This window comes from Balaenoptera musculus, chromosome 2 (genome assembly GCF_009873245.2).
Source record: "Balaenoptera musculus isolate JJ_BM4_2016_0621 chromosome 2, mBalMus1.pri.v3, whole genome shotgun sequence".
Lineage (NCBI taxonomy): Eukaryota > Metazoa > Chordata > Mammalia > Artiodactyla > Balaenopteridae > Balaenoptera > Balaenoptera musculus.
Window position 1 is genome coordinate 109,881,548 of NC_045786.1, and position 26,526 is coordinate 109,908,073.

Sequence of the window (26,526 nt, forward strand, 5' to 3'; positions counted from 1 at the left end):
AGGGTGGGGAACAGGAGGTCATTGGGTTCCAAAAAGCTGGTTGATCACTCCTCTCATGCAGCTTTGCAGCCAGAGATGTAACTGCATGGGTATCTGTATGTACTTGAATCAGTGCTTCATTTGCATCGTCAGAAGTTGTCTACTGGCTTTTTTTTTTTTTTTTTTTCAAATTTCTCTGTGACTAGAAAGGAATCTTATTGCATGGATCCTTGTAAAAAAAAAATACAAAACTTAGAATTTAGAAGAATATATAGAGTTGTGTTGAATTTCTTACTATTTGTTTGCATTCAAATGGAGTAATTAATTTGATGGGAAAGCAAGCTTGAATAGTCATGATAAGGGCAGGAAAAATACACACAAAGATTGTTATTGTAGATCTCTACAATATGAGGCAGTTTTCCTTTAAAGTATAAATTTATCTTGGAAATGAGATGTGCTTTTGTGAAAATCAGAAATACAGGTTGGTTATCCATGGGTGGTACATCTAAATGTGAACTACTGGAATTGAAAATTAAATGTTTATAGTAATCAGTTTCCATGAAAATGGGTAATTAATCAATTTTATGCCACTTCCTGGGCTTGCTATGCTGTTATGACACATGTGGTATTCCTTCCCCAGGGACAAAGCTGTATGTGAAGGAAAGTAAATAGACAGAAGTTGAAATAAAACTTGAATAAAGCGTTGCTTTGCTTCACTGTTTTGGGTTATGGAAATTCTCTCGTTTACAGTCTGATCAGCTAAATATGGAAACATCACATGCAGGTTGAAATTTTGTAGATGCAGGTAACTTTTGCCTTGGCAGCTTGAGTATAAGGTTTCCTTGCCCTTTACTCATGTGTGATGCACACCAGCTAGATTTTTGTTTAATGTTTTTATTTTATTCTATTTGTCCTCTGCATATATAACCACATCTGTGTTATCAGTCTTAAGTGCAAACTCCCAGAGGGAAGAATCTCCCATATTTATTCCTCTGGAAAGAATTAGCAACATATAATGTGTAAATAATGATTTACAAAATGTGTTTGCATGGTAATAATTTATTTCTTTCCATTAAGTAGGACAAATATTGATGCTGTTTGCCTGCTTTGGTGAAGTGGAGGTCCATCATTTAGTATCTACATAGCTCTCAGTATAGGTAGGATGCTTCTAATAGCTTAGAAATCTCTGGATAAATAACCCTAGAGCTTAGAAATCTCTGGATAAATAACCCTAGGTAATTACAGATTCTTATGGTCAGATGGAATCTTATTGATCATTTAGTCCAATTTTGTCATTTTACAGATGAGGAAACTGAGACCCACAAATGTGGAGCATCTTGCTCCAAACCACACAAAACTGCACTGTGCCTGCCTGGTGCACAGCCTGATAGTATATATAGAAATGTATGTTGGGATATAAATTACATTGAGCCAATTGTTTGGTATGTTCTTTAGTTTACAGTAAGATATGTATCTCAGAGGAGGCCTTGCCTCGATTTAGGGGTTTCAGAGAAAACACAATGACCAAGCATTGTTTTTCAGTTGTACAGGGCTCTTAGGTAGGGGCTTGGAGGTGAGTGAGTGTGTGGGTGAAGGTGAAACAGTGCATTTTACACTTCCCTGGCACTTAGTTTTCTGGTTTGGTTGAGTCTGGTTTCTTAGAAGAGGGAACCACTGTGACACCAGTGACTTCTTCATTACTAGTTCTTTGACCTTGCACTAAAAACCTTCATTAACCTTTGTGTATCAGATTCCTTCTCTGGGACAGTGATTCTAAATAGTGATTCACCACCCCAGAAGGCAGTGAATTGATTAAAATTTTTAAAGTGCTTTTGGAAATCAGAATCAGAGACTGAGACTAGGGTATGGTTTATTAAGAAGTAGTGTGGTAGCTCACTCTTCCTGAAGTTTCATCCCTCCCAGTGAAATTTTGATATCTTCTAATTGTTTTTAAAAAATAGTCAAGTCTAGTATTATTGTTATATTAAAGACTGTATGCAAGGGTAGCTAAAAATGTGGGGCGTGGACTTCTCCCTCTTGCAATCAAGTGTAGAAAGCTGTTGAAGCCTAAAACCATTCTCTAAGGCAGGTACCAAAGTGATAAACTTACCTTATGACATAATATTTTGCTCTTTGCAAATAACTTTTGTTTTCAAAAATTCATCTGTAAACCCCCTTATCATTTAATTTAAAAATAAAATGCTCAAGAAATTGGGGGAGAGGCAGTATGCTACAGCATTAGAAGGCTTCTGAAAATAATATATCATAAGAATAACTTATTCTTAAGGCTTTTGTCAATTCAACAGGTCTTTTTATTCCCTGTGCTCATTCCTGTATGGAAGGTTACGTATTTCTAGTCAAACTGGGAGCTTTCTTGACTTTTCCCTACCACGTTTGTAGGTAAAATAATTCTGTTTTTGTTATTAAGTTAACCTTAAGAATATAAAGAAATATAGCTACTTTCTGACAATCACATTTAATTTCATATTTTTATCAGCCGCCTTTCATCTTCGGAGGAATGGGGCTATAAACTAACTTGAATGTATAGAACTAGAAAAAGACTTAGAAAAGGAAAAGAAACCCATTGCCTTGAGTAGAAGAAGTTTCTCCTGAAACTAAAAATAATGTCTATTTAAAGTGTTCAAAGTACAAGATCCTAAAAGTTGTTATTTTATATCAGACTGGTTACAGAAGAAAGATAAATTACATAGCTAGATCATTAGCAAACTAATCAACTTTATCTTAAAAAGAAACCGTACACTTCATTGGTCAGAACTTAGCCACATGACCACAGTGAGCTCTGATGGAGATAGGGAATATAGTTTTAAATTCTTGGCAGTAATACGCACAGCTGAAAATCAGGAATTTGTTATTAAGGAATGAGGCGAGAATGGATGTTGGGATAGGCAGTACCACACCGTTTTGTGTTCCTATTGAACCAGTATAGGTAGGACGCTTCCAATAGCTTAGAAATCGCTGGATAAATGCTGGGTCTTGGGTCTAGTTGGTAGAAACTCAAAACACCTCCTTCTGTTTTTGTCATGAGCTATGGTTTCTTAATTTAGAAACTTGGCTTAATTTAGAAATCTTGTTTCTTCTGCGAAGTACCATTCCTTTATTTGGGAATCTTGTCTGACTTTTGCTTTCTTTTTTCCTCTTGCCTTTCAGCTGTTTTGGAAAGAAGTAAGGCTTAGACTTCTCCATGTTAACCATGAGCGTGACACTTTCCCCTCTGAGGTCACAGGACCTGGATCCCATGGCTACTGATGCTTCACCCATGGCCATCAACTTGACACCCACTGTGGAGCAGGGTGAGGGAGAAGAGGCGATGAAAGACATGGATTCTGACCAGCAGTACGAAAAGCCACCCCCACTGCATACAGGGGCCGACTGGAAGATTGTCCTCCACCTACCTGAAATTGAGACCTGGCTCCGGATGACCTCAGAGAGGGTCCGAGACCTAACCTATTCAGTCCAGCAGGACTCGGACAGCAAGCATGTGGATGTGCATCTAGTTCAACTAAAGGTAAGGAAGGTCTCTGGGCTCAGGTCCCTTCCAGACAGAAGTCTGAAGGTGGCTGTGGTGCCTAGAGCCTGAGTTCTGTGATTCTCAAGGAGAAAGCATCCAAGAAGAAAAACAGAATAACAGGTTTGAAACCATTATTTTTGTAGGTAACCATGGGCGGAATTCTTTCCTGGTTTTACTTTGTGGGCTAAACATCTAGAATAAAACTGACCTCATGGGATAATGCGGAGAAGTGAGGAAAAATGGGAGGTGGCATTTTTGTGCAATGTCATAGAAATCAGTAGTAAAGAATAAAAATATTACAAAAGGTTTAATAAAGACTCTCACAGGTAAAAAATCAAACTGAGCAGTGATTGTATATGTATGTGATTACTAACTTCTGTTGAGGTTGATGCTGCCTTTGTGGCAAACAGTGGGTTCTGGCATGATGGAGAAGGGCGGTGTTCTCCTTTTAGAATGAGTACATTCTAAAAGGTACAATGCATCATGCAGAACAAAGGTGCTTTTATAACAACTCATCTAAAGTTTAGACATTAAAAAAATGTGTGTGACTTTTAGAGAGCCCTTGAAAAGCCTGACCGTTGATAATAATGAGACGGAGATGCTAGTAAAGAGTGCTATTAATAGAGATTTTGGCCTAGGGACCCCAAAATACCGTGAATCTTGCCCTGCCATAGCCACTCCTCTCTTCTGGGTCCCCGAGGGAAATACATGCTCAGGTCAATGGTGGGCAAAGCAGGGCAGATTTATAACCAATTAGGACATTGGCCCCAAACCCCAATGTTAATTTCTAGTCAGTTAGATGAGATCCTAAGGAGAATTCCTCTACCTCAGCTGGTTCATTTTAAATGATCTGAAACCAAAGACCAAACAGATTCTTGCATCTTAATACTTAAATGACTTATAAGATGCAGCCATCAGCGTGAGAGGAAAGGACAATTAAGAGTGTTATGTGCCCCAAAGGCTAGAGCAGAGCTGGCTTAGCCTTCCCAGGCTGGTTCAGCAGATCCTGGGCCCAGCTGCCCCATGGGAGAGAGTGTCCAAGAAAGGGAAGGAAGGGGTTGGAGAGAGAGAAAAAACAAGAGGGCCAGAATGCCAAGGTGGCTGGGCTTCTCCCAGGTTGAGCAGGCCTGGGTGGTCTTCTTTCTTTGGGTTCTTGGGAAGGAGCAAGCACGAAAGGTATCAGAGGTGGCTAGGAGCCAGCTTTAATGGAACGCCAGCCCGACTGGTTTCCCCACCCTGGCAGCAGGGAGTGGTGTCTCTCAGTTCCTGCAACACAGTCCCTTTAATCAGAGGAGCGGCTCCCCAGCCCCTCCAGGCTGCAGTGAGATGGGAGTCAGGGGGCTCCGCGGCACCCCACCCCCTCCTCCATTCCCTCTAATGTTGCACTTACTTATGTGGCTCCCAAAAAGGAAATATAGGATTGGGTTTACAAGGAAAGATGACTGTTGCTCTCTAAAATCTTTCAGATTTACACAGAAAAGGTGGTAAACGATCAAGGAGAATGGGGGGAATGGAAATATCTTTAGAAGATTGCACTAAAAATGCTAAGGGCGTCTGAAAACAATGTGTCAACTAACTTCATTTAATTACATCAATAGTACTTAAGTGAAAACTTAAATTTTAATTCCAAATAGGAATGTAAAAGTTTTTGTACAGTCAACCAGGATTATGTTTAGTGTTGAGAAATCCCCTGCAGGGCAATTTGCTTCTTTTTCTCATTGGAACTGCCTATCACCTTCTCACCTCACTCAAAAGGCATCTCACTGCCTCGGTTCAGCTCTGTCCCACAGTGTGGTCTGTCTCCCCTGTTGAGAAAGGAGCCCCAGGAGGACAGGAAGTCAACACAGTAGTCACATAGTAGTTAATCAATAGCAGTTAAAGGGATAAAGTGAAATTGTCTTATGTTAATTTAATTCTAGGATTTCTATCATTCCTTTTTTTGATGCTTATTTCATCAAGTGACTTAACCAACATTCTCTGAATGTTCTAGAATATTCTATAATAATAGAGCCCTTCCACATTAAGCCCAAAGTCAACGAACTCTGGTCAGTGAGCTATGGCCTTGTTAACACAAGGGCTTAGTTTTGGTCTCCTAATCTGCTTATTTAAGTTTCCCCTTTATTTGCATAATATTTTTTTATTTAACCAAATAAGCACTTTGATACATTAAAAAAAAAGTTTGTTTGTTTGTTTGTTTTTTAACAAGGAAGTTTTTAAAATTATTATTTATTTACTTATTTTTGGCTGTGTTGGGTCTTCGTTTCTGTGCGAGGGCTTTGTCTAGTTGCGGCGAGTGGGGGCCACTCTTCATCGCGGTGCGCGGGCCTCTCACTATCGTGGCCTCTCTTATTGCGGAGCACAGGCTCCAGACGCGCAGGCTCAGTAGTTGCGGCTCACGGGCCTAGTTGCTCCGTGGCATGTGGGATCTTCCCAGACCAGGGCTCGAACCCGTGTCCCCTGCATTGGCAGGCAGGTTCCCAACCGCTGCGCCACCAGGGAAGCCCAAAAAAAAAAAAGATTTTAAATACATGTCAGTTCTTCAGATTTCCACACTGATCCACAAGAATAAAGGGAAACTGGGTCACAGAATTTTATATGTGGAATCAAAACAACAACAAAACAACCTTGTAGAAGCAGCTCTTAACGTTAGGTGTATGGCAAAGCAGAGGGGGTAGGCCCAGCCGGGGAAAGGCCAGCTATCTCCTATGGGGCATCCCCACTTGGCTCCATGCCTTGGTGAATTATTCAGTTTATTAATTTACTATGAAGAATAACCATCGCAGGGATGGGAATGCCATGGCTTTAAGGACCATCTAGGCGCACATAATTTCTAAATTTATATATCCATCCCAGTGTTCTCCCAGGAGCCCCAACTGCCTAAGAGACATCTTGTATCTCTAGTGAGCATCTCAAACTGATATACCGATTGAAAAGCCCTGAATGCCTCCCCCACCCCGTCTTCCCAATTTCAGTAAAAGGCACCACTTTTTTGCCAAGCCAAAGTGTGATTCCATGCCCCACATATATGTCTATTAACAAGTCCTGGGGATCCATCTCCAAAATATGCCCTAAATCCATTCACTTCTCCCCTATACTACTGCTGCCACCCTAGTCAAGCCACATCACTGCTTGCCTGGGCTACTTTTAGAGCCTCTTCTACTACCCTGCAGTTTATTCTCTACACAGCAGCCAATGGGATCTTTTAAAAATGTAAATCCAGTTATGTAACTCCCTTGCTTCCTGTTGGCTTACAATAAAACCCAAACCTCTTCCAGTGGTTCTGCCCCTGCCTGCTTCTCTTGCTGTGTCTCCTGTTACTTTCCCCTTGTTTATAAAGCTCCAAGTGGATTGAAAGTTCAAAAGAAATGTTAGTCTAGTTCTTGCCTCACAGCTTTTCCTGTTTCCTCTGCCTAGCTCTAGCTTTGCCTCGCAGATTCTGGATCCTCGTCAAGCAGTCGGCCAGAGGCGCAGCCAGGTTCTAATATCTGGAGGCACAAACCTGGGAGAAGGTTGAGCAGGGGTTGGGAGCAAGGAGGGGCCTGTGCTCTGCTCGGTGAAAGGCAAGCACAAAAAAAGGAGCTACCCTTACCTAACTTGTCTACACGCCTCAGACTCCCTTTCACATTGCTTGTTCTAAATCTTGTCATCACAGTTTTCTCTACCATCCTGTTGATGTATAACTTAAAAAAAATTAGTTGAGAAATGCTTTTGGAAAATGCTCAGGGTGGGCTCCCCCTCTGGTTTTATATTTAATGTCACTTTCTCAAAGAAGCTGTTCCTAATCCCTATTCTTAAAACACCCATCTCCTCCCCCAGCAATCATCTAGTCCATTATTCAGCTCAGTTAATGGCAAAAATTCTTCAGTGCTATTACCATATTTGAAAAAGGTCTGTCAGTTATTCAAAAGTTAGACATATATATTCCATAAGCTCAGAAATTCCATTCCTACATATTTACCCAAGAAAAAGAAAGCATATGTTCATAGAGACTCGTTTAAGAATTTCCATATCAGCTTTATAAATAATAGCAAAAAACCTGAGCTGAAGCTCAGGTGTCCATCAAGAGGAAAATAAATAAGAAAGTTGTGTTATATTTGTACAAATGGATTGCTATTTAGTAATAAAAACAGCACAAATTGCAGATATCTGCAACAACATGGGTGAAACTCAAAACAAAAAGTATGCAAAAGAGTACATACATCCTGTAGCATTCCATTTATATCAGATTCTAGAACAGGGAAAACTAATCTGAGGTTAAAAAGAACCAGAACAGTGTGATGAGAGCAAGGAAAAGCAACATAAAAGAATTTGGGGGAGGTCACGAAAATATTTTATGCCTTGATAGATGGTTTTTAAAAAATTTTTTATTTATTTATTTTTTATACAGCAGGTTCTTATTAATTATCTATTTTATACATATTAATGTATACATGTCAATCCCAATCTCCCAGTTATTCCCCTCCCACCCCCCGCTTTCCCCCCCTTGGTGTCCATATGTTTGTTCTCTACATCTGTGTCTCTGTTTCTGCCTTGCAAACTGGTTTATCTGTACCATTTTTCTGGATTCCACATACATGCGTTAATATACGATATTTGTTTTTCTCTTTCTGTCTTACTTCACTCTGTATGACAGTCTCTAGGTCCATGTCTCTACAAATGACCCAATTTCGTTCCTTTTTGTGACTGAGTAATATTCCATTGTATATATGTACCACATCTGCTTTATCTATTCGTCTGTCGATGGGCATTTAGGTTGCTTCCATGACCTGGCTATTGTAAATAGTGCTTCAGTGAACACTGGGGTGCATGTGTCTTTTTGAATTATGGTTTTCTCTGGGTATATGCCCAGTAGTGGGATTGCTGGGTCATATGGTAATTCTATTTTTAGTTCTTTAAGGAACCTCCATACTGTTCTCCATAGTGACTGTATCAATTTGCAATCCCACCAACAGTGCAAGAGGGTTCCCTTTTCTCCGCACCCTCTCCAGCATTTGTTGTTTGTAGATTTTCTGATGATGCCCATTCTAACTGGTGTGAGGTGATACCTCATTGTAGTTTTGATTTGCATTTCTCTAATAATTAGTGATGTTGAGCATCTTTTCATGTGCCTCTTGGCCATCTGTATGTCTTCTTTGGAGAAATGTCTATTTAGGTCTTCTGCCCATTTTTGGATTGGGTTGTTTCTTTTTTTAATATTCAGCTGCATGAGCTGTTTATATATTTTGGAGATTAATCCTTTGTCTGTTGATTTGTTTGCAAATATTTTCTCCCATTCTGAGGGTTGTCTTTTTGTCTTGTTTATAGTTTCCTTTACTGTAATGGTTCTTATCACTAGCTTTAATTTCCTTATTTGTTTGTATTATCTCCAAGGACCTCAAATGTCTGATTCTTCACTGTATCCCTGTTGCCTAGGTCAAGGGCTGGACATTTGGTGGAAACTCAGTTCATATCTGTGGTTGGATAGAGGAGTCCAAATCTGTATGGTCAGTGCCTTCTCTCCCCATAGGCATGCTTGCACTGGAATTCACAGGAGGAAGCCTTCTTGGTGAGGATTGAATTACGACAATGGTGTCGGATGAATCAGGCCCAAGTGCATTTGGGACATTACTGTCCCGTCAGGGAGAGTCTGCGAGTGATTCAGAATCTTGGACATCTTGTCTGGGGAGTCTGCCTGGGAGAGTCTATTCTGCCTAGGTAGCTGTGCTGGTCTTCCTCCCACCCCACTTTCTGTTTGACTCCTTCTTTGGCAAGGATTTTGGTCAATGATCTAGAGGGCCTGGAACTGCTCTTTTTCTTTAAAGGTAACTTTGCTTATCTTCTGGTCATTATGTTGATCTTAAAGTTTATTATCAGAGACTATTCTTACCAACCTTATTTCCAAGTTCTTAGGGGAAGTTTTATTGTAACCCCCAGGATGGACCTACAAACCACTATTATAAAGTTCCCAAAATTGGAGTGGGGGTTGGTGATTGTTCTAGAGAGTGAATAAATAAAAACATCTCACTTTAAGATTAAAATATGGAAACAATGTGATATATTACACTGTGTAGTTTTTTCCATTATTTTTTAAATAGGAAATGTAATCCACATATTTTGCTTCTTAGCTTCCAGATATTCATTAGGAATAAGTGTGAGAAGCCAGCTGAACCATTTTTAGAAACTTTCCTTCTCCTCCTCCCCCTTGTCCTTTGGATTCAGAGGCTGTGCTGTGCAGGAAAACCAGACCAAGAACCTTAAAAGGGTTTGACTTTAACTGCAACTTCTGGTCTGGATGAATGTATTTGGGCGCTAAATAGGCAAATTAGATACCCATGCTTCCTGATTAACAGTCTTCTTAGAGAGAATATTATTTGTATTCCTGGACACATGATAGCAGGAAAGAGGCAAGGCTTAGACTAAAAGATGTGGCTGGATGACAAATAGAAGTCTTGAAGTGACTTTGCTGGAATCAGCTCCTCAAATAACCCACTTGAGATAAATTCCACTCTCCAGGTGAAATTTATCTTTGATTTGCGCCTGATTCTCAAAGATAGAACTTTGAACAGAGAGACTCTGTTTACAAGATGTTCTGACTGATCTGTACCCAGACTGAGATGTGCCTGACATCTGAAGTTAAATCCAGATACCCAGTGACTCACATGGGGTCTGAAGGGCTTCCTGGGGAAAAGGCTTGAATCCTCTCCACAGCTGGGGTTGTCACATCAGGTGTGCCTGACGGACTGAGGACTATGGAAGTCCTGGGATGATGGAGCTCTTGAAAGAGGGTTCACCTTCATCCTGGGGCAAGGAGTCTGCCTCAGAGCAGAGGGGAGGGGAGTAGTGGTGTGCGGTAAAGTGTGTTCCCGGTTCTGGAACCCATCTTGAGCAGCCACCTGGGCAGTGTGGGTACCCAGTGAAGGGAAAGGGCTGTGGGTGTAACTCGGGGGACCTGTCTCAGCTGACTCTCCACCTGGACTTCTCCTCTCCCCTTGTTCCATAGGTGTAGGAGGGAAAGAATGTTCTCTGTCTCCCACTGCTGGAGCATAACAAGCTCTGCCTGCAGTGGCAGAGGAGGTACCAAAGTGACAACTGTAGAGTCCAGGGTCTGGCTGGCTGTGACAGTGAGCAAGAGCCGGGGTTGGTCCTTGGGTACATCCAAAACTCACCCTAGGAGTTTCAGAAATTCTTGATAATGGGAACTCTGAGTGGAACTAAACTTCTGACATCAACAGTTTGGGGCTTGGAGGATCTGATCTAAATGTTAATAAACTGTGTGTTAAAGCCTGAAACGTTCAATTTATAACATCTTTGAGTAGTTTTCAATTTGTAACGTATCTTAGGTTAAATAAGTACCAGTTTAAGATCAAAGACCAAATATCTTTGTTTCTGGGAAAGAGTAAATATTTTCCTCTTTGCTCTTTAGATGGCTGTTTTTCAAGAAGTAGCTTTCAGTGGTTAGTTGTTAGTGGTTGTGAAAGCAATTTAATGAACTAAAGAGCTAAAACAGTGAAATAGAATTACATGAAGTAAGGATAAATACTATTTTGTGAAACTTGGTTTTAGTTATATATATATATATGATTCATCATGATGTAAAATTTATGCCTTTCTCTTCTGAGTCAAGCCAGAACATTTTGATAGTTACTGCTTTAGACCGCTCTCAACTCTCCTCAATATCTTTGATATGTATTTTAATTTTGGAACGTACTATGCAAGTAAGTGTAACTTGGTCCAGTTTTTGCAACGTGATTTTTTTGTATTTATATGGGAGCACATGACAACCCCCCACAGTATATTCCAAATCCCAGAAAACTGGAAAATGAAACTGATTTCTCTGTTGGTGGGTATGAGGATGTTAAATTTTTTTATTTTCCCAAAGCCCAGATTTGTGGCTGGAATCTCTTTTTTGGCTGATGTGTATTCCTCAGGGTGTATCTTCTCAGGGAATCTGAATACTAGTTGTTAAGTGTCCTGGGAGTATGGGTCAGTACGGTGATTAACAGTGGAAAAGGTTTTCCTATTATTAATGCCTAGGTTGTGTAAGAGTACTTGGTATCATGGACCAATAAAAATGGATGAAATAAAAAGAATGTTTAATGTTTGGAAGGCTAATTTTAGATATGTGAGAGACACAATTATGTGAAAAAAATCGATCTTAATTATTGAGTAATAATCTCTCCACCCCTCCCCCTCCCCCCCCCACACACTCCAAGTGCTAAATAAATACTTTTTGATTGTTGAATGATTAATATATTTTCATTATGATTTTGGGAGATGATCTAAAAATCTCAGATCAGGCACATGTTTAAAAATATTTACGTGTGAATACTCTTGGTTAAGACTTGGGAAGGGTGGCATGGAAAAAATAACTTTGGTAGTTTATGACACGTATTATGGAAGATCTTTGGGTATGCATGAACCTTAGCCACATGTGCTAATGTATTTAGAGCTCAGGATGGGAGCATTAATTTTCGAGGTGGCCCAACAAGTCTACTAGATTGTCCAGCTGTGTAGTTTTTAAATAGCAATAATAGCATGGAAAATGAGGATTATCATAGACATCACAATTTGAAGGAAACCATGAAAACAGTGTTTAGAGAAAAGTAATAAATATTATTAAAGAATTTGAAAATGAGTTCAATGAGAAAAGTCTGAAGAAAACAGCATTTTGATTAGAGAAGTGTTATTGGGATTCATTGCTTAAAAAATGGTTTTAAAATAATGTCAGCATGAACTATCACTGAGCAACAGTAGCCATCAGTTTTTATGATCTCAGGGAGTTAGATATTTCTAGGGACAACCCCCAGAGGTAGGATATGAGTTAACTCTTCCCTTGCCTACAGAGTTTTTAGTTCAGTAGCATTCACTGAATGCCTGATATGTTCCAATGTCCTCACATCCTTCTACAGGTGTGAGAAATTTTATTGGCTATAAAGTATAAGATAATAGTTCTGCTTTTCTTGTACTAGATGGTTAAGATGAATGGATGTGAGGGTGGGAGCTTATTTTTTTTTTTTTTTAATTAAGAAGAAGATCCAACCTATGTGTATTTTAATTCATCACAAATAGGAATGTGAGGTTTTGGAAGTGTGGACGTAAATGAAACCCTAAAGTCCCTTTGAGTAGGGCTGTTCATAGTATGTGAACTAGAGAGATGTTTCGTTTCCCTCCGTTATTCTGCTACTTTGCCCACTCTCTTCACTTCAAAATTTTACATCTCAAAAGAGGGAAACGTGATCTAATTAAAGTGAAATTGTAAGGTGTGAATTACTAGTATCCTAACATGGAAGAGGGTGGAGCAAGAGATGAATATCTTTAGTGAAAAATGTTAACAAATCAGTTGATTTCCAGGTATGGCATGTGTAGAGATAGTGGTTCTCATCCTTGGCTACACAGTAGAATCTCCTAGGAAGCTTTAAAAAGCCCATTTCCCAGGCCATGTTGTAGACCAGCTACATCAGAATCTGGGTTTGAACTTAGGCATCAGTACTTTTTTTTTTTAAATTTTATTTATTTATTTATTTATGGCTGTGTTGGGTCTTCGTTTCTGTGCGAGGGCTTTCTCCAGTTGCGGCAAGTGGGGGCCACTCTTCATCGCGGTGCGCTGGCCTCTCACTATCGCGGCCTCTCTTGTTGCGGAGCACAGGCTCCAGACGCGCAGACTCAGTAGTTGTGGCTCACGGGCCTAGTTGCTCCGCGGCACGTGGGATCTTCCCAGACCAGGGCTCGAACCCATGTCCCCTGCATTGGCAGGCAGATTCTCAACCACTGCGCCACCAGGGAAGCCCGGCATCAGTACTTTTAACTCCGCAGGTGATTCCAGTGCACAGCTAGAGCTGCCAGCCCCTGAAAGGAGACATTTTTGAACAGAGGGGTTTTGGATACATTTTGCTTGTTCCATGCGTTTTTCCTTTCCTTCCAAAATGACAGCAAGGGATTTAAAGTCACTTATTTAGGAGCAAAGGCTGCTACATGACTCTTTTGAACTTTTTCAGTTTCCCAAGTGACCTTATAAATAAGTAAAGATTGTGGGAAGGGAGTAAGTCCATGCCAGACACCAGCCTATATGTTTTAGATGTTCTATCTTATGTTACTCTTTTAAAATTCTTACATACAAAAGAAAAGCCGAATCCAGAAAAAGTAAATGTTTCTCTCTTACTTAATTCTCACAACAACTTTTTGAACTAGAGATTATTCTACAGAGAGGTCCAGGCTCAGGGCTGCCCACCTATAGTTGTGCAGGTTATATATGAATGGCACCTTTTGAGGTTTTGCAGTTTACCCGCACAGCTTTCTGTGGCTGCCTTGTATAGGCCTGGGAAATAGCCTGAGCAAAGGCTGCTTTGAATATGAAAGACTAAAGGGCCTTTTACCCTGGAGTCAAGGAATGAAGAATGATGTATATCATTGAGCTTAAAGGGGACACATTTTGAAGGACCACAAATACTTTAAATGCCTCAGAGGAGTCTGGGCTGGATCCAGTAGTTATAAAGACATCTACAAACAAAGGGATAACATGGTAAAAGCCTGGGTCTTAGCATGAATTTGTGGTATGTGCATGGTAATCTGAGAAGGAGGGAGATGTGAGACAGTTATGAGGATGTTCAGTAAATGACATAGAGTGGCTGGGCTTGGCTGATGGAAAAGGGAAGCAAGAAAAAGCCCATCAGACCAGGCTGTTGAGGCAAACACAGAGAGGCCTCTGGGGATTCAGAGGCGACTGGTTCTCTGTGGCTTCATTTGCCCTCCTCAGCCTCAAATGGAACTAATATGGCTATTGTCACTTGGTTTTAGGGCTGAGGGCTGTATTTCTTTGTATAAATGTGAATAGGATGAAAAGGAACAGAAGAGAAATTTCTCCTAAGTTCATTTTAGCAAGATGGCTGTTATTAGTGGGCTTTTAGTGTAAGCTCCTTCTATTGTTCTGTGATACCTGAACCACCAATTTTATTCATTTTTTGAATGAGGTAAATTTGCCAAAATCATCATTTAATGGACAAGGAATATGTGAAATGAAAATGGAAAGTGATCTACTCTTCTCCCGAGGAGGAGGGAATGGGTATAACATCCACTGGAGAACTGGTTCACGAGGAGGGAACTGGCCTGAATGAAATTATGAAGAAAGTCTTCAGTGTGCATTGTAGTTTTCCCTCTTCCCAGAAAACTAATTTCTATCAGAAGACCCTATAAAGTAATTCAAACAATAGTGTTAAGAATGACTGCAACTCAAACTTTTGCTGCTGCAAAGGGAATTAAGATTATCACATTGGCCGAAGGAATCCACCTCTGTAATTGTGGGAGTCAGGTATTAGTGACAAGATGGGGAGAGAGTCCTCCAAATAACACCACATAGGAGACTACCTCTTTTATGTGTATGTCTGTGTCCCCATCCTAGGAATAACAGGAGTGAAATGTTGTTTTAAAAAATATTTTAACTGCAGTGTTTACCTCCCTTAGCTTCCAGCTGCCCTCCCAGATAAAGTCCAAATGCCTGGGCATGGCCTGCAGGCTCCTTCACAATCTGGACCCAGCTGGCCTGTTGTTCCTTCCGATATTTCCTTTCCTGCACCTCTAAAAAGCCAGGCCCTTTCAGAAATTCATGCCTGGAAACATGGTTTCTCTATCCCTGGTATATCACCTCATTCTTTACCCCAAACATCTGTTTCTGGGAAAATTGCTATACATCCCCCAAATCACAGCTAAAATGTTACCTGCCTGGTGAAACTATCTCGAATTTGGTCAGTCCTTCTGGGGATTCTCCCCGTATTTTCATATGATGCCTCCTGTAGCATGGTGGTAGACACAGCATCCAATTTGAGTTATTACTACTTTAGCTGTTATGATGAATCCTGTTTTATTCTATTCCATAACTATGTATCTCTGGTGATACATCTGTGAGACTTTGAAATCAGGACAGAAGAAAACAATCAGCATAAAATACATTTCCTTTGATTATTCTGTTGATCGATTACAACCCGATAAACTTAGACTTGTGAATAATTAGCAGATCTTCCTCAGGGAAAGTTAGTTCACACTTATGCTGGAAATCTGACGGCATGCATATTTCCATGTCTGACACAATATCATAAATAAGAATAAATATTTCATAACTGTTTAATGTGGTTACCCTAAAATTCAATATATCTTTTTTTTTTAACATCTTTATTAGAGTATAATTGCTTTACATTGTTGTGTTAGTTTCTGCTGTATAACAAAGTGAATCAGCTATACGTATACATATATCCCCCTCCCTCTCACCCTCCCTATCCCACCCCTCTAGGTGGTCACAAAGCACCGAGCTGATCTCCCTGTGCTATGCGGCTGCTTCCCACTAGCTATCTATTTTACATTTGGTAGTGTATATATGTCCATGCCACTCTTTCACTTCATCCCAGCTTACCTTTCCCCCTCCCTCTGTCCTCAAGTCCATTCTCTACGTCTGCGTCTTTATTCCTGTCCTGCCCCTAGGTTCTTCAGAACTTTTTTTTTTTTTTAGATTCCATATATATGTGTTAGCATATGGTATTTGTTTTTCTCTTTCTCACTTGCTTCACTCTGTATGACAGACTCTAGGTCCATCCACCTCACTACAAATAATTCAATTTCATTTCTTTTTATGGCTGAGTAATATTCCATTGTATATATGTGCCACATCTTCTTTATCCATTCATCTGTTGATGGACACTTAGGTTGCTTCCGTGTCCTGGCTATTGTAAATAGTGCTGCAATGAACATTGTGGTACATGACTCTTTTTGAATTATGGTTTTCTCAGGGTATATGCCCAGTAGTGGGATTGCTGGGTCATATGGTAATTCTATTTTTAGTTTTTTAAGGAACCTCCATACTGTTCTCCATAGTGGCTGTATCAATTTACATTCCCACCAACAGTGCAAGAGGGTTCCCTTTTCTCCACACCCTCTCCAGCAATTATTGTTTGTAGATATTTTGATGATGGCCGTTCTGACTGGTGTGAGGTGATACCTCATTGTAATTTTGATTTGCATTTTTCTAATGATTAGTGATGTTGAGCATTCTTTCATGTGTTTGATGGCAATCTGTATATCTTCTTTGGAAAAATGTCTATTTAGGTCTTCTGCCCATTTTTGGATTGGGTTGTATGTTTTTTTGATATTGAGCTGCATTAGCTGCTTGTATACTTTGGAGATTAATCCTTTGTGCGTTGATTCATTTGCAAATATTGTCTCCCATTCTGAGGGTTGTCTTTTGGTCTTGTTTATGGTTTCCTTTGCTGTGCAAAAGCTTTTAAGTTTCATTAGGTTCCATTTGTTTATTTTTGTTTTTATTTCCCTTTCTCTAGGAGGTGGGTCAAAAAGGATCTTGCTGTGATTTGTGTCAAAGAGTGTTCTACATATGTTTTCCTCTAAGAGTTTTATTCTGTCTGGCCTTACATTTAGGTCTTTAATCCATTTTGAGTTTATTTTTGTGCATGGTGTTAGGGAGTGTTCTGATTTCATTCTTTTACATGTAGCTGTCCAGTTTTCCCAGCACCACTTATTGAAGAGGCTGTCTTTTCTCCATTGTATATTCTTGCCTCCTTTATCAAAGATAAGATGACCATATGTGCATGGGTTTATCTCTGGGCTTTCTATCCTGTTCCATTGATTTATATTTCTGGTTTTGTGCCAGTACCATACTGTCTTGATTAACATGGCTTTGTAGTATCGTCTCAAGTCAGGGAGCCTGATTCTTCCAGCTCCATCTTTCTTTCTCAAGATTGCTTTGGCTATTTGGGGTCTTTTGTGTTTCTATACAAATTGTGAAATTTTTTGTTCTAGTTCTATGAAAAATGCCATTGGCAGTTTCATAGTGATTGCATTGAATCTGTAGATTGCTTTGGGTAGTATAGTCATTTTCACAATGTTGATTCTTCCAATCCAAGAACATGGTATATCTCTCCATCTGTTAGTATCATCTTTAATTTCTTTCATCAGTGTCTTATAGTTTTCTGCATACAGGTCTTTTGTCTCCTTAGGTGGATTTATTCCTAGGTATTTTATTCTTTTTGTTGCAAAGGTAAATGGGAGTGTTTCCTTAATTTCTCTTTCAAATTTTTCATCATTAGTGTATAGGAATGCAAGAGATTTCGGTGCGTTAATTTTGTATCCTGCTACTTTACTAAATTCATTGATTAGCTCTAGTAGTTTTCTGGTAGCATCTTTAGGATTCTCTATGTATAGTATCAAGTTATCTGTAAACAGTGACAGTTTTACTTCTTCTTTTCTGATTTGGATTCCTTTTATTTCTTTTTCTTCTCTGATTGCTGTGGCTAAAACTTCCAAAACTATGTTGAATAATAGTGGTGAGAGTGGGCAAGCTTTTCTTGTTCCTGATCTTAGTGGAAATGGTTCCAGTTTTTCACCATTGAGAACGATGTTGGCTGTAGGTTTGTCATATATGGCCTTTATTATGTTGAGGTAAGTTCCCTCTATGCCTGCTTTCTGGAGAGTTTTTATCATTTGTGGGTGTTGAATTTTGTCAAAAGCTTTTTCTGCATCTATTGAGATGATCATATTGGTTTTATCCTTCAATTTGTTAATATGATGTATCACTTTGATTGATTTGCATATATTGAAGAATCCTTGCATTCCTGAGATAAATCCCACTTGATCATGGTGTATGATCCTTTTAATATGCTGATGGATTCTGTTTGCTAGTATTTCGTTGAGGATTTTTGCATCTATGTTCATCAGTGATATTGGCCTGTAGTTTTCTTTTTTAGTGACATCTTTGTCTGCTTTTTGTATCAGGGTGATGGTGGCCCTGTAGAATGAGTTAGGGAGTGTTCCTCCCTCTGCTGTATTTTGGAAGAGTTTGAGAAGGATAGGTGTTAGCTCTTCTCTAAATGTTTGATAGAATTCGCTTGTGAAGCCATCTGGTCCTGGGCTTCAGTTTGTTGGAAGAGTGTTAATCACAGTTTCAAGTTCAGTGCTTGTGATTGGTCTGTTTATATTTTCTATTTCTTCCTGCTTCAGTCTTGGAAGGTTGTGCTTTTCTAAGAATTTGTCCATTTCTTCCAGGCTGTCCATTTTATTGGCATAGAGTTGCTTGTAGTAATCTCTCATGATCCTTTGTATTTCTGCAGTGTCAGTTGTTACTTCTCCTTTTTCATTTCTAATTCTCTTGATCTGAGTCTTCTCCCTTTTTTTCTTGAGGAGTCTGGCTAATGGTTTATCAATTTTGTTTATCTTCTCAAAGAACCAGCTTTTAGTTTCATTGATCTTTTGTATCATTTCCTTCATTTCTTTTTCATTTATTTCTGATCTGATCTTTATGATTTCTTTCCTTCTGCTAACTTTGGGGTTTTTTTCTTCTTTCTGTAATTGCTTTTGGTGTAACGGTAAGTTGTTTATTTGAGATTTTTCTTGTTTCCTGAGTAGGACTGTATTGTTATGAACTTCCCTCTTAGAACTTGTTTTGCTGCATCCCATAGGTTTTGGGCCGTTGTGTTTTCACTGTCATTTGTTTCTAGGTATTTTTCGAATTCCTCTTTGATGTCTTCAGTGATTTCTTGGTTATTAAGTAGCGTATTTTTTAGCCTCCATGTGTTTGTATTTTTTACAGTGTTTTTCCTGTAATTGATATCTAGTCTCATAGCGTTGTGGTCGAAAAGATACTTGATACGATTTCAATTTTCTTAAATTTACCAAGGCTTGATTTGTGGCCCAAGATATGATCTATCCTGGAGAATGTTCCATGAGCACTTGAGAAGAAAGTGTGTTCTGTTGTTTTTGGATGGAATGTCCTATAAATATCAATCTAAGTCCATCTTGTTTAATGTATCATTTAAAGCTTGTGTTTCCTTATTTATTTTCATTTTGGTTGATCTGTCCATTGGTGAAAGTGGGGTGTTAAAGTCCCCTACTATTCTTGTGTTACTGTTGATTTCCCCGTTTATATCTGTTAGCATGTGCCTTATGTATTGAGGTATTCGTATGTTGGGAGCATAAATATTTACAATTGTTATATCTTCTTCTTGGATTGATCCCTTGATCATTATGTAGTGTCCTTCTTTGTCTCTTGTAATAGCCTTTATTTTAAAGTCTATTTTGTCTGATATGAGAATTGCTACTCCAGCTTTCTTTTTATTTCCTGTTACATGGAATATCTTTTTCCATCCCCTCACTTTCAGTCTGCCTGTGTCCTTAGGTCTGAAGTGGGTCTCTTGTAGACAGCACATATATGGGTCTTGTTTTTGTATCCATTCATCCAGTCTATGTCTTTGTTTGGAGCATTTAATCCATTTACATTTAAGGTAATTATCAATATGTGTGTTCCCATTACCATTTCCTTAATTGTTTTGGGTTTGTTATTGTAGGTCTTTTCCTTCTCTTGTGCTTCCTGCCTAGAGAAGTTCCTTTATCATTTGTTGTAAAGCTAGTTTGGTGGTGCTGAATTCTCTTAGCTTTTGCTTGTCTGTAAAGGTTTTAATTTCTCCATCAAATCTGAATGAGATCCTTGCTGGGTGGAGTAATCTTGGTTGTAGGTTCTTCCATTTCATCACTTTAAATATGTCCTGCCACTCCCTTCTGGTTTGCAGAGTTTCTGCTGAAAGATCAGCTGTTAACCTTATGGGGATTCCCTTGTATGTTATTTGTTGTTTTTCCCTTACTGCTTTTAATATTTTTTCTTTGTATTTAATTTTTGATAGTTTGATTAATATGTGTCTTGGTGTGTTTCTCCTTGGATTTATCCTGTATGGTACTCTCTGTGCTTCCTGGGCTTGATTAACTATTTCCTTTCCCATATTAGGGAAGTTTTCAACTATAATGTCTTCAAATATTTTCTCAGTCCCTTTCTTTTTCTCTTCTTCTTCTGGGACCCCTATAATTTGAATGTTGGTGCATTTAATGTTGTCCCAGAGGTCTCTGAGACTGTCCTCAATTCTTTTCCTTCTTTTTTCTTTATTCTGCTCTGCGACAGTTATTTCCACTTTTATCTTCCAGGTCACTTCTCCGTTCTTCTGCCTCAGTTAATCTGCTATTGATTTCTTCTAGAGAATTTTTAATTTCATTTATTGTGTTGTTCATCATTGTTTGTTTGCTCTTTAGTTCTTCTAGGTCCTTGTTAAACGTTTTTTGTATTTTCTCTATTCTATTTCCAAGATTTTGGATCATCTTTACTATCATTACTCTGAATTCTTTTTCAGGTAGACTGCCTATTTTCTCTTCATTTTTTTGGTCTGGTGGGTTTTTACCTGATCCTTCATTTGCTGTGTATTTCTCTGTCTTCTCATTTTGCTTAACTTACTGTGTTTGGGGTCTCCTTTTCACCAGCTGCAGGTTCATAGTTCCTGTTGTTTTTGTTGTCTGTCCCCAGTGGGTAAGGTTGGTTCAGTGGGTTGTGTAGGCTTCCTGGTGGTGGAGGGGACTGGTGCCTGTGTTCTGGTGGATGAGGCTGGATCTTGTCTTTCTGGTGGGCAGGACTGCGTCCGGTGGTGTGTTTTGTCGTGTCTGTGAACTTATTATGATTTTAGGCAGCCTCTCTTCTAATGGGTGGGGTTGTGTTCCTGTCTTGCTACTTGTTTTGTATGGGGTGTCCACCCCTGGAGTGCTGGTCATTGAGTGGAGGTGGGTCTTAGCGTTGAGATGGAGGTCTCTGGGAGAGCTCTAGCCGATTGATATTACGTTGGGCCAGGAGGTCTCTGGTGGTGCAATATCCTGAACTTGGCTCTCCCACCTCAGAGGCTCAGGCCTGACACCTGGCTGGAGCACCAAGCCCCTGTCAGACACATGGCTGTGACAAGTTTCATGAGCCATTAGAAGGGATTTTCAATCCTCTGCAATATCTTGCTAGTACTCCCCTTGGTGCTCTGTGGCATAATCAGGAGAAAACTCCGAGTTCCTGGCTTCTCCCTGGGGAGGAAAAGAAAAGACTGAAATATTCATGCAACTTTCAGACTTTTGGCAGAGGTACCCAAGGGGCTCAATACATCTCTTAAAATGCAATTCCATAAATGTGTTGCAGGTTTCCAGAAGAAATGTATTGAAGCTTAAAGCACAAGGCTTAGTAAATAGTATGTATTTATTTAATAGAACTTTATGGTCTCTGCTTTAATTTTATAAATCAAATGTAATTTTTATTTATCATCAAACTTAGGTTCTGTTATTTGTTTTATTTTGATTTTTATAGATTTATTAGTGAAAGATAGTAAAAAAAATCTTATTCCAAACTGAAGCTATTTAAGAAGATGAGTATGTTTTCTTTCTATCATGACCCCAGCTATAGACAATACAGCACAAATTCTAGACTCATAACTGTTCTCATTCACAACTAACTTAAAACCAGTCACCCAAAGCCTAGCACACATCTCCTCACTCAGCTGTAAAGCCTTCCTGGATGCTCTCTGCCCTCCCTGCTCTCTTGATCCATGATTTAGCACCAGTGTTTGCTATCTTGCGTTCTTATTTGCTTTTTCATATGTTGTTCTCTAATATTCTCAAACAAGTTTAAAAGCTTTTTCCCCCCTTTTTATTTTATTAAAAAAATTTTTTTTACAGTATGTCCTTGTTGGTTATCTGTTTTAAATATAGCAGTGTATACATGTCAATCCCAAACTCCTAATCTAGCCCCCCCCCCAATAAAAAGCTTTTTAAGGGAAAGTTCTCCCACTTTTTTGTATAAAACTGCAAACATTTTTGGTCAGCTGATTGACTGAATCCTCATATTATCATTTTAAACTTTCCCTACTGCTCTGAGTGGCATTAGCATGCCAGGGAAAACATAACTTCCCGAGGATATTTCAGTGAAAGAGTAAAATGTATTTATAAGCATTTTAAAATTAGTATAATTGTTCACAGTAGTTTTGGGGTTAGGTCTTGGCCAAAAACAAGCAGAATTTTGTTGGAATTAACTCAGAGCAAAATTTGATATTTTTCTTAATAAGAATGAGGTGATGAGTAACCTTAATTAAATTCCCTTGAAAGACAAGATACTCCAGTTAATAAAACCCAAAGTTTGGGCCAGATTAAATTTGTAAGCCCTACTCAAGTCCTTTACCAGTTCAGTTCTTCTAAATCTCCAGTGTAACACATATTCATGTTTGAAAGGAAGTGGAATTATGAACCAATTTCATCTTTGACTACTTGGCAGTTTAATGTGCCTTTACACCCATTCTATGTCCAAGTGAGAGCTGGTATGGAAATGTGCTTGCTCGTGACATTCTCTCTAACAGTTCCTAGTGGGATTCTTGGTTTCAAAGGTTAAAACAGGTACAATGACATATTTAAATTCATCAGAAATCTACCCATGCACACTGCTTTTTCTGTAGTAAGGAGAGCAGAGGGGGAAGAACTAGAATCGAAATGCACTGACATCTTGATTAATGATGCCCAGGACCAAAGGTCCTCTTGCAAGGGAGAGAAAACATCTGTAAATCAGGTGAAGCTGAGTGGGTTTGTTTGTAGTTGGATAGCAACAGTATCTCAGTGACAGCTTCTGTTTGTTCCTGGCTGCCTGGAGTAGGACCAAAATCCAGTGTCCAAGTTCTGTCTCTAACCTCATGATATGGCAACACCTCCCTTTTCTGGATCTCATCTTCTTCATTTATAAAATGAGGGAACCATAGGGCTCCTTCCAGCCGTAACATTTTGCAAGGATAACTAGGTATACCCTAAGCAAACTGTAAATTCTGCCAAGTTTGTGGCTTTGATCCTCAGTCTCCTCTTTCTGCATCTGGATAAGAAAACTTCCTTCCTCTTAAAGTTCCTCTAATCCTTTTCTCTGCTAGTAATAATACTAACCAGCTACCTAGCATTTATGCTTTGCTTTCCTTAAAGTGATTTGTATGTATTATCTCAGTTAATCCTTACAATAATACTTGGACCTCTGATGAGGGATGTGAGGTACAGAGAGGTTAATTGACTTGCTTAAGGTCACACAGCTAGGAAGTGGTAGAGCTAGGCATAAAATCTAGGTCTTTCCAATTCTAAAGTCTGTGTTAACCTTTTTTAGATTAGTAATTTCTTTGAGAATGTGCTGAAAACTATAAATCATCTTCACAAGGCATTGCACACACATGCCCATAATATTTTGCATACTATTTCAAGACACCTTTGAAACCCATTCATGGGGACTCCAAGTTAATTCCTGTAGTATACTATATAATGCTGCTTTTTCAGTTCACTTTTTCCTAATTTCAAAATGGGAAGATTCTGAAAGAGAAAGAGATATATTGAAAATGCATACTTGTTTCCACAGTCTTATGTTTAGTGGAAAATAGTCACCTGGATTCTCCTTTGCATTAGGTTTTTTTTTTACATACATGAACATCAGGAGCTTTGAGGGAGCTGCCCAGTCCCAGGTATATGGTAAGATTGCAGGAGAGATCTTCACCTTGAAAAATCAACTTCCCAGTATATTCTTTAATGCCTGAATTCCCTCTGTCCTCCACGAATGCTTCCTTTCCATAATTAGAGATAAAGCATTAAAAATAATGTCATTGGGATAAGTAATGTTTGGGCTTACATTCACATCAAGAATATCTACCAGAGGCTTTCTTAGAAATGTTTTTTGATGGAGGAGAGGGCTCTGGGCCCGTAAACGGTAGATGGGAGGAAAAGGCTTCCGAAAGAGGCCCTGTTGAAAACTGCCAGTTTTAACCTCAAGTCATATGAATTCAAGCAGAAGAAACTAGTTTCTAAACATATTGGTCATAACTACTAAAACAGTTGAAGGTATTCTTAAAGCTGGGTTGAAACTGTCCTCTAGATTATACAGGGCATATTGGAATGTCTCAGTTCTTTTTTTTGATGGTGGCTCCTTTAGTTTAAGCAGCCTCAAAGATTTCAGAAGCACATAAGGAGTAACCAGTATAAACCAGCTTATAATGTTGGAATGGGAGTTCTTCAAATCAGTGACAGTCAGTTGTCATCCCTGCCCTCACGCCTGCCCACTTTCTGCTGGCTCAGGGCTGGCGGGAAGTGAGGCTGAGTGGAAAGCCCCCGGGATTTGGAGATGGCAAACCCGGTTCTTAGCCTGTCCCTGCTACTCACTAGAAGTTAGACACCAAGCAGTTCAGTAATTTCTATGAGCCTTATTTTCTTGGATGTAAATATTTATCTCTAAAGGCTAAAAATCAAGTAAGATCATTCTTTAGAAGAACATGGAAAGCTCTCAGGTGCTATATAAATGTCCCTAGTCCTGATTATAATTTTGCAGTTCAAACTCTGCTTGCTGCTTTTGTGGCTATGGCAGGGTGAGCTGGCAAGTGTGTGTATGTGTATGTGTGTTAGATTTGTGGCAACTGTATCTACTGCCAATTATAATACGCTCTTCTATTATTTGCTTTTTGTCATTAAAACACAATAAAATATAGCTTTTTTTTAAAGATAAAACATAGTTTTATTCTTTTACCTATTGAGGAAAAACATGATCTCTGAGCCTTGTTTTCAAATTATACTATTATTTTACGCCCAAATATATTAAAAAAGTATAAAAAAACAAAAATTAAGTAAATATAGCCTTTTAAAAAATAAAATATAGCTTTAAGTAACAAGGCCTGCAAGGGGCGGGGCATATTTCATTTGACATTCCTAGTTAACAGAATGAAATAAAGAACAAATACTAAAAAATTTTTTTACTGTGTATTAGTACACTGTCTCCCCAAATTTCAAGTGTATAGTACTGAACATACTTAAATCTTTCTCAGAATTAAGGATACTGAAGCTTTTGAGGTAATCGTTGGAACATCATTTTCACCAGAGTAATGTAGATTTAGATGTAGTAAGAGGTGTATGCTGAACATTTCTTTCTTCCTTCAATATCCTTTTTGGGATTATTTTTTTTTTCTCCTAAAAAGTAGAATAAGGGGAAGATCCAATTAATTGAGGACCTTAATTAGTTATAGTTTTATTGTTAAGAATGCTACAATTTGGGCCAATTTGTTCTTTAAGAAGGCTTTTTAAAACCCCAAATGTAGAAAAAAAAAAAGCCTTCTACATGAATATGTTTATTATAGCTTATTTATAATACCAGAATATTAAGAAAAACACAAGTCGGGAAAGTGGTTTCATTATTATATTTCATCTACCTAATAACCTGGTAGTGGAAAAAATTAATTGACTTGAGGGAAATGTTGCTTTAATTTGCAAATAGATTGGAATTTGGAAATACCTGTGAATGAACAAACATCCTTCCTGCTTCATGCAGGTCTTAAAAGACAAATCAGCCTTTAACTAGTTTGCGTGATTCCCTAAGACTAAGCTTTTTACTGGCTGGCATTTGAGAAAATAAGGTATTTTGTTGCTTCATTACATTTCGATATAATCAAAACTTTTAAGTAGAAAGCATGAGCTTCCTAATCACTACAGATCTATTCAATGAGTTGAATAATTTATCATCCTTTCAAAAATCTGGCCCTGCTTTCAGTGCTCCAGCTTTTATTTTCTGCAGTCTTCCATTTATCACTCTTTCTTTCTGGTCTATTCACCAGAGCTAGCACAAAGGATATAGCTTTCTTGGCATAAAGCTATTTATTTGCTGGTATGTGAAGTATCTAGGAAACTTGCCAAATTAGCACAATCATGCCCAGGTTTGGAAACCATGCATATAAAACATGGATTGGGATCTCACTCTGCAGGAAGAGCAGCTCCTTCGATAAACCTGCTGTGAACTAATTTATTCCTATATCTTCAGGTTGTCTCTTAAGTACAGGTTGGTTGATTTGTTGTTGCTATTGATGTTTAAACAAAACATTTAATATTTTTTCTGATTATAAAGCAACACACAGTCATAAAATAAATATCAATGTCTGCTGTGCTATCTGAATCAATAGCCACTAGCCAAATATGGATATTTAAACTTAAATTAATTAAAATTAAATAAAACTTTAAAAAATTCAGTTCCTTAGCCACACTTTAAGTGTAGTTGGTGGCAACTATATTTGACAGCACAAACGAACATTTCCATAATTGCAGAAGTTCTATGGGACAGTGCTGATTGATGTTTTAACCTCTACTTCCTCCAGTCCTTTTCTTTAATTCATGGGTAAGTTGTGGCCTTATTTCAATTTAATTAACTA

At 38.7% G+C, this 26,526-nt stretch overlaps 1 protein-coding gene across 6 annotated transcripts in view; it reads left to right on the forward strand.

The window, feature by feature from the left end:
* The window catches only part of AKAP6 (A-kinase anchoring protein 6), a 584,194-nt gene that overhangs the window by 214,490 nt on the left and 343,178 nt on the right, over positions 1 to 26,526 (forward strand). For all 6 annotated transcript variants that reach the window (XM_036842081.1, XM_036842086.1, XM_036842084.1 and 3 more), the window contains one exon: positions 3,148 to 3,505. In XM_036842081.1, the coding sequence (XP_036697976.1) occupies positions 3,182 to 3,505 (324 nt within the window). In that variant the 5' untranslated portion in view covers positions 3,148 to 3,181. The remainder of the gene's footprint in view (positions 1 to 3,147; positions 3,506 to 26,526) is intronic.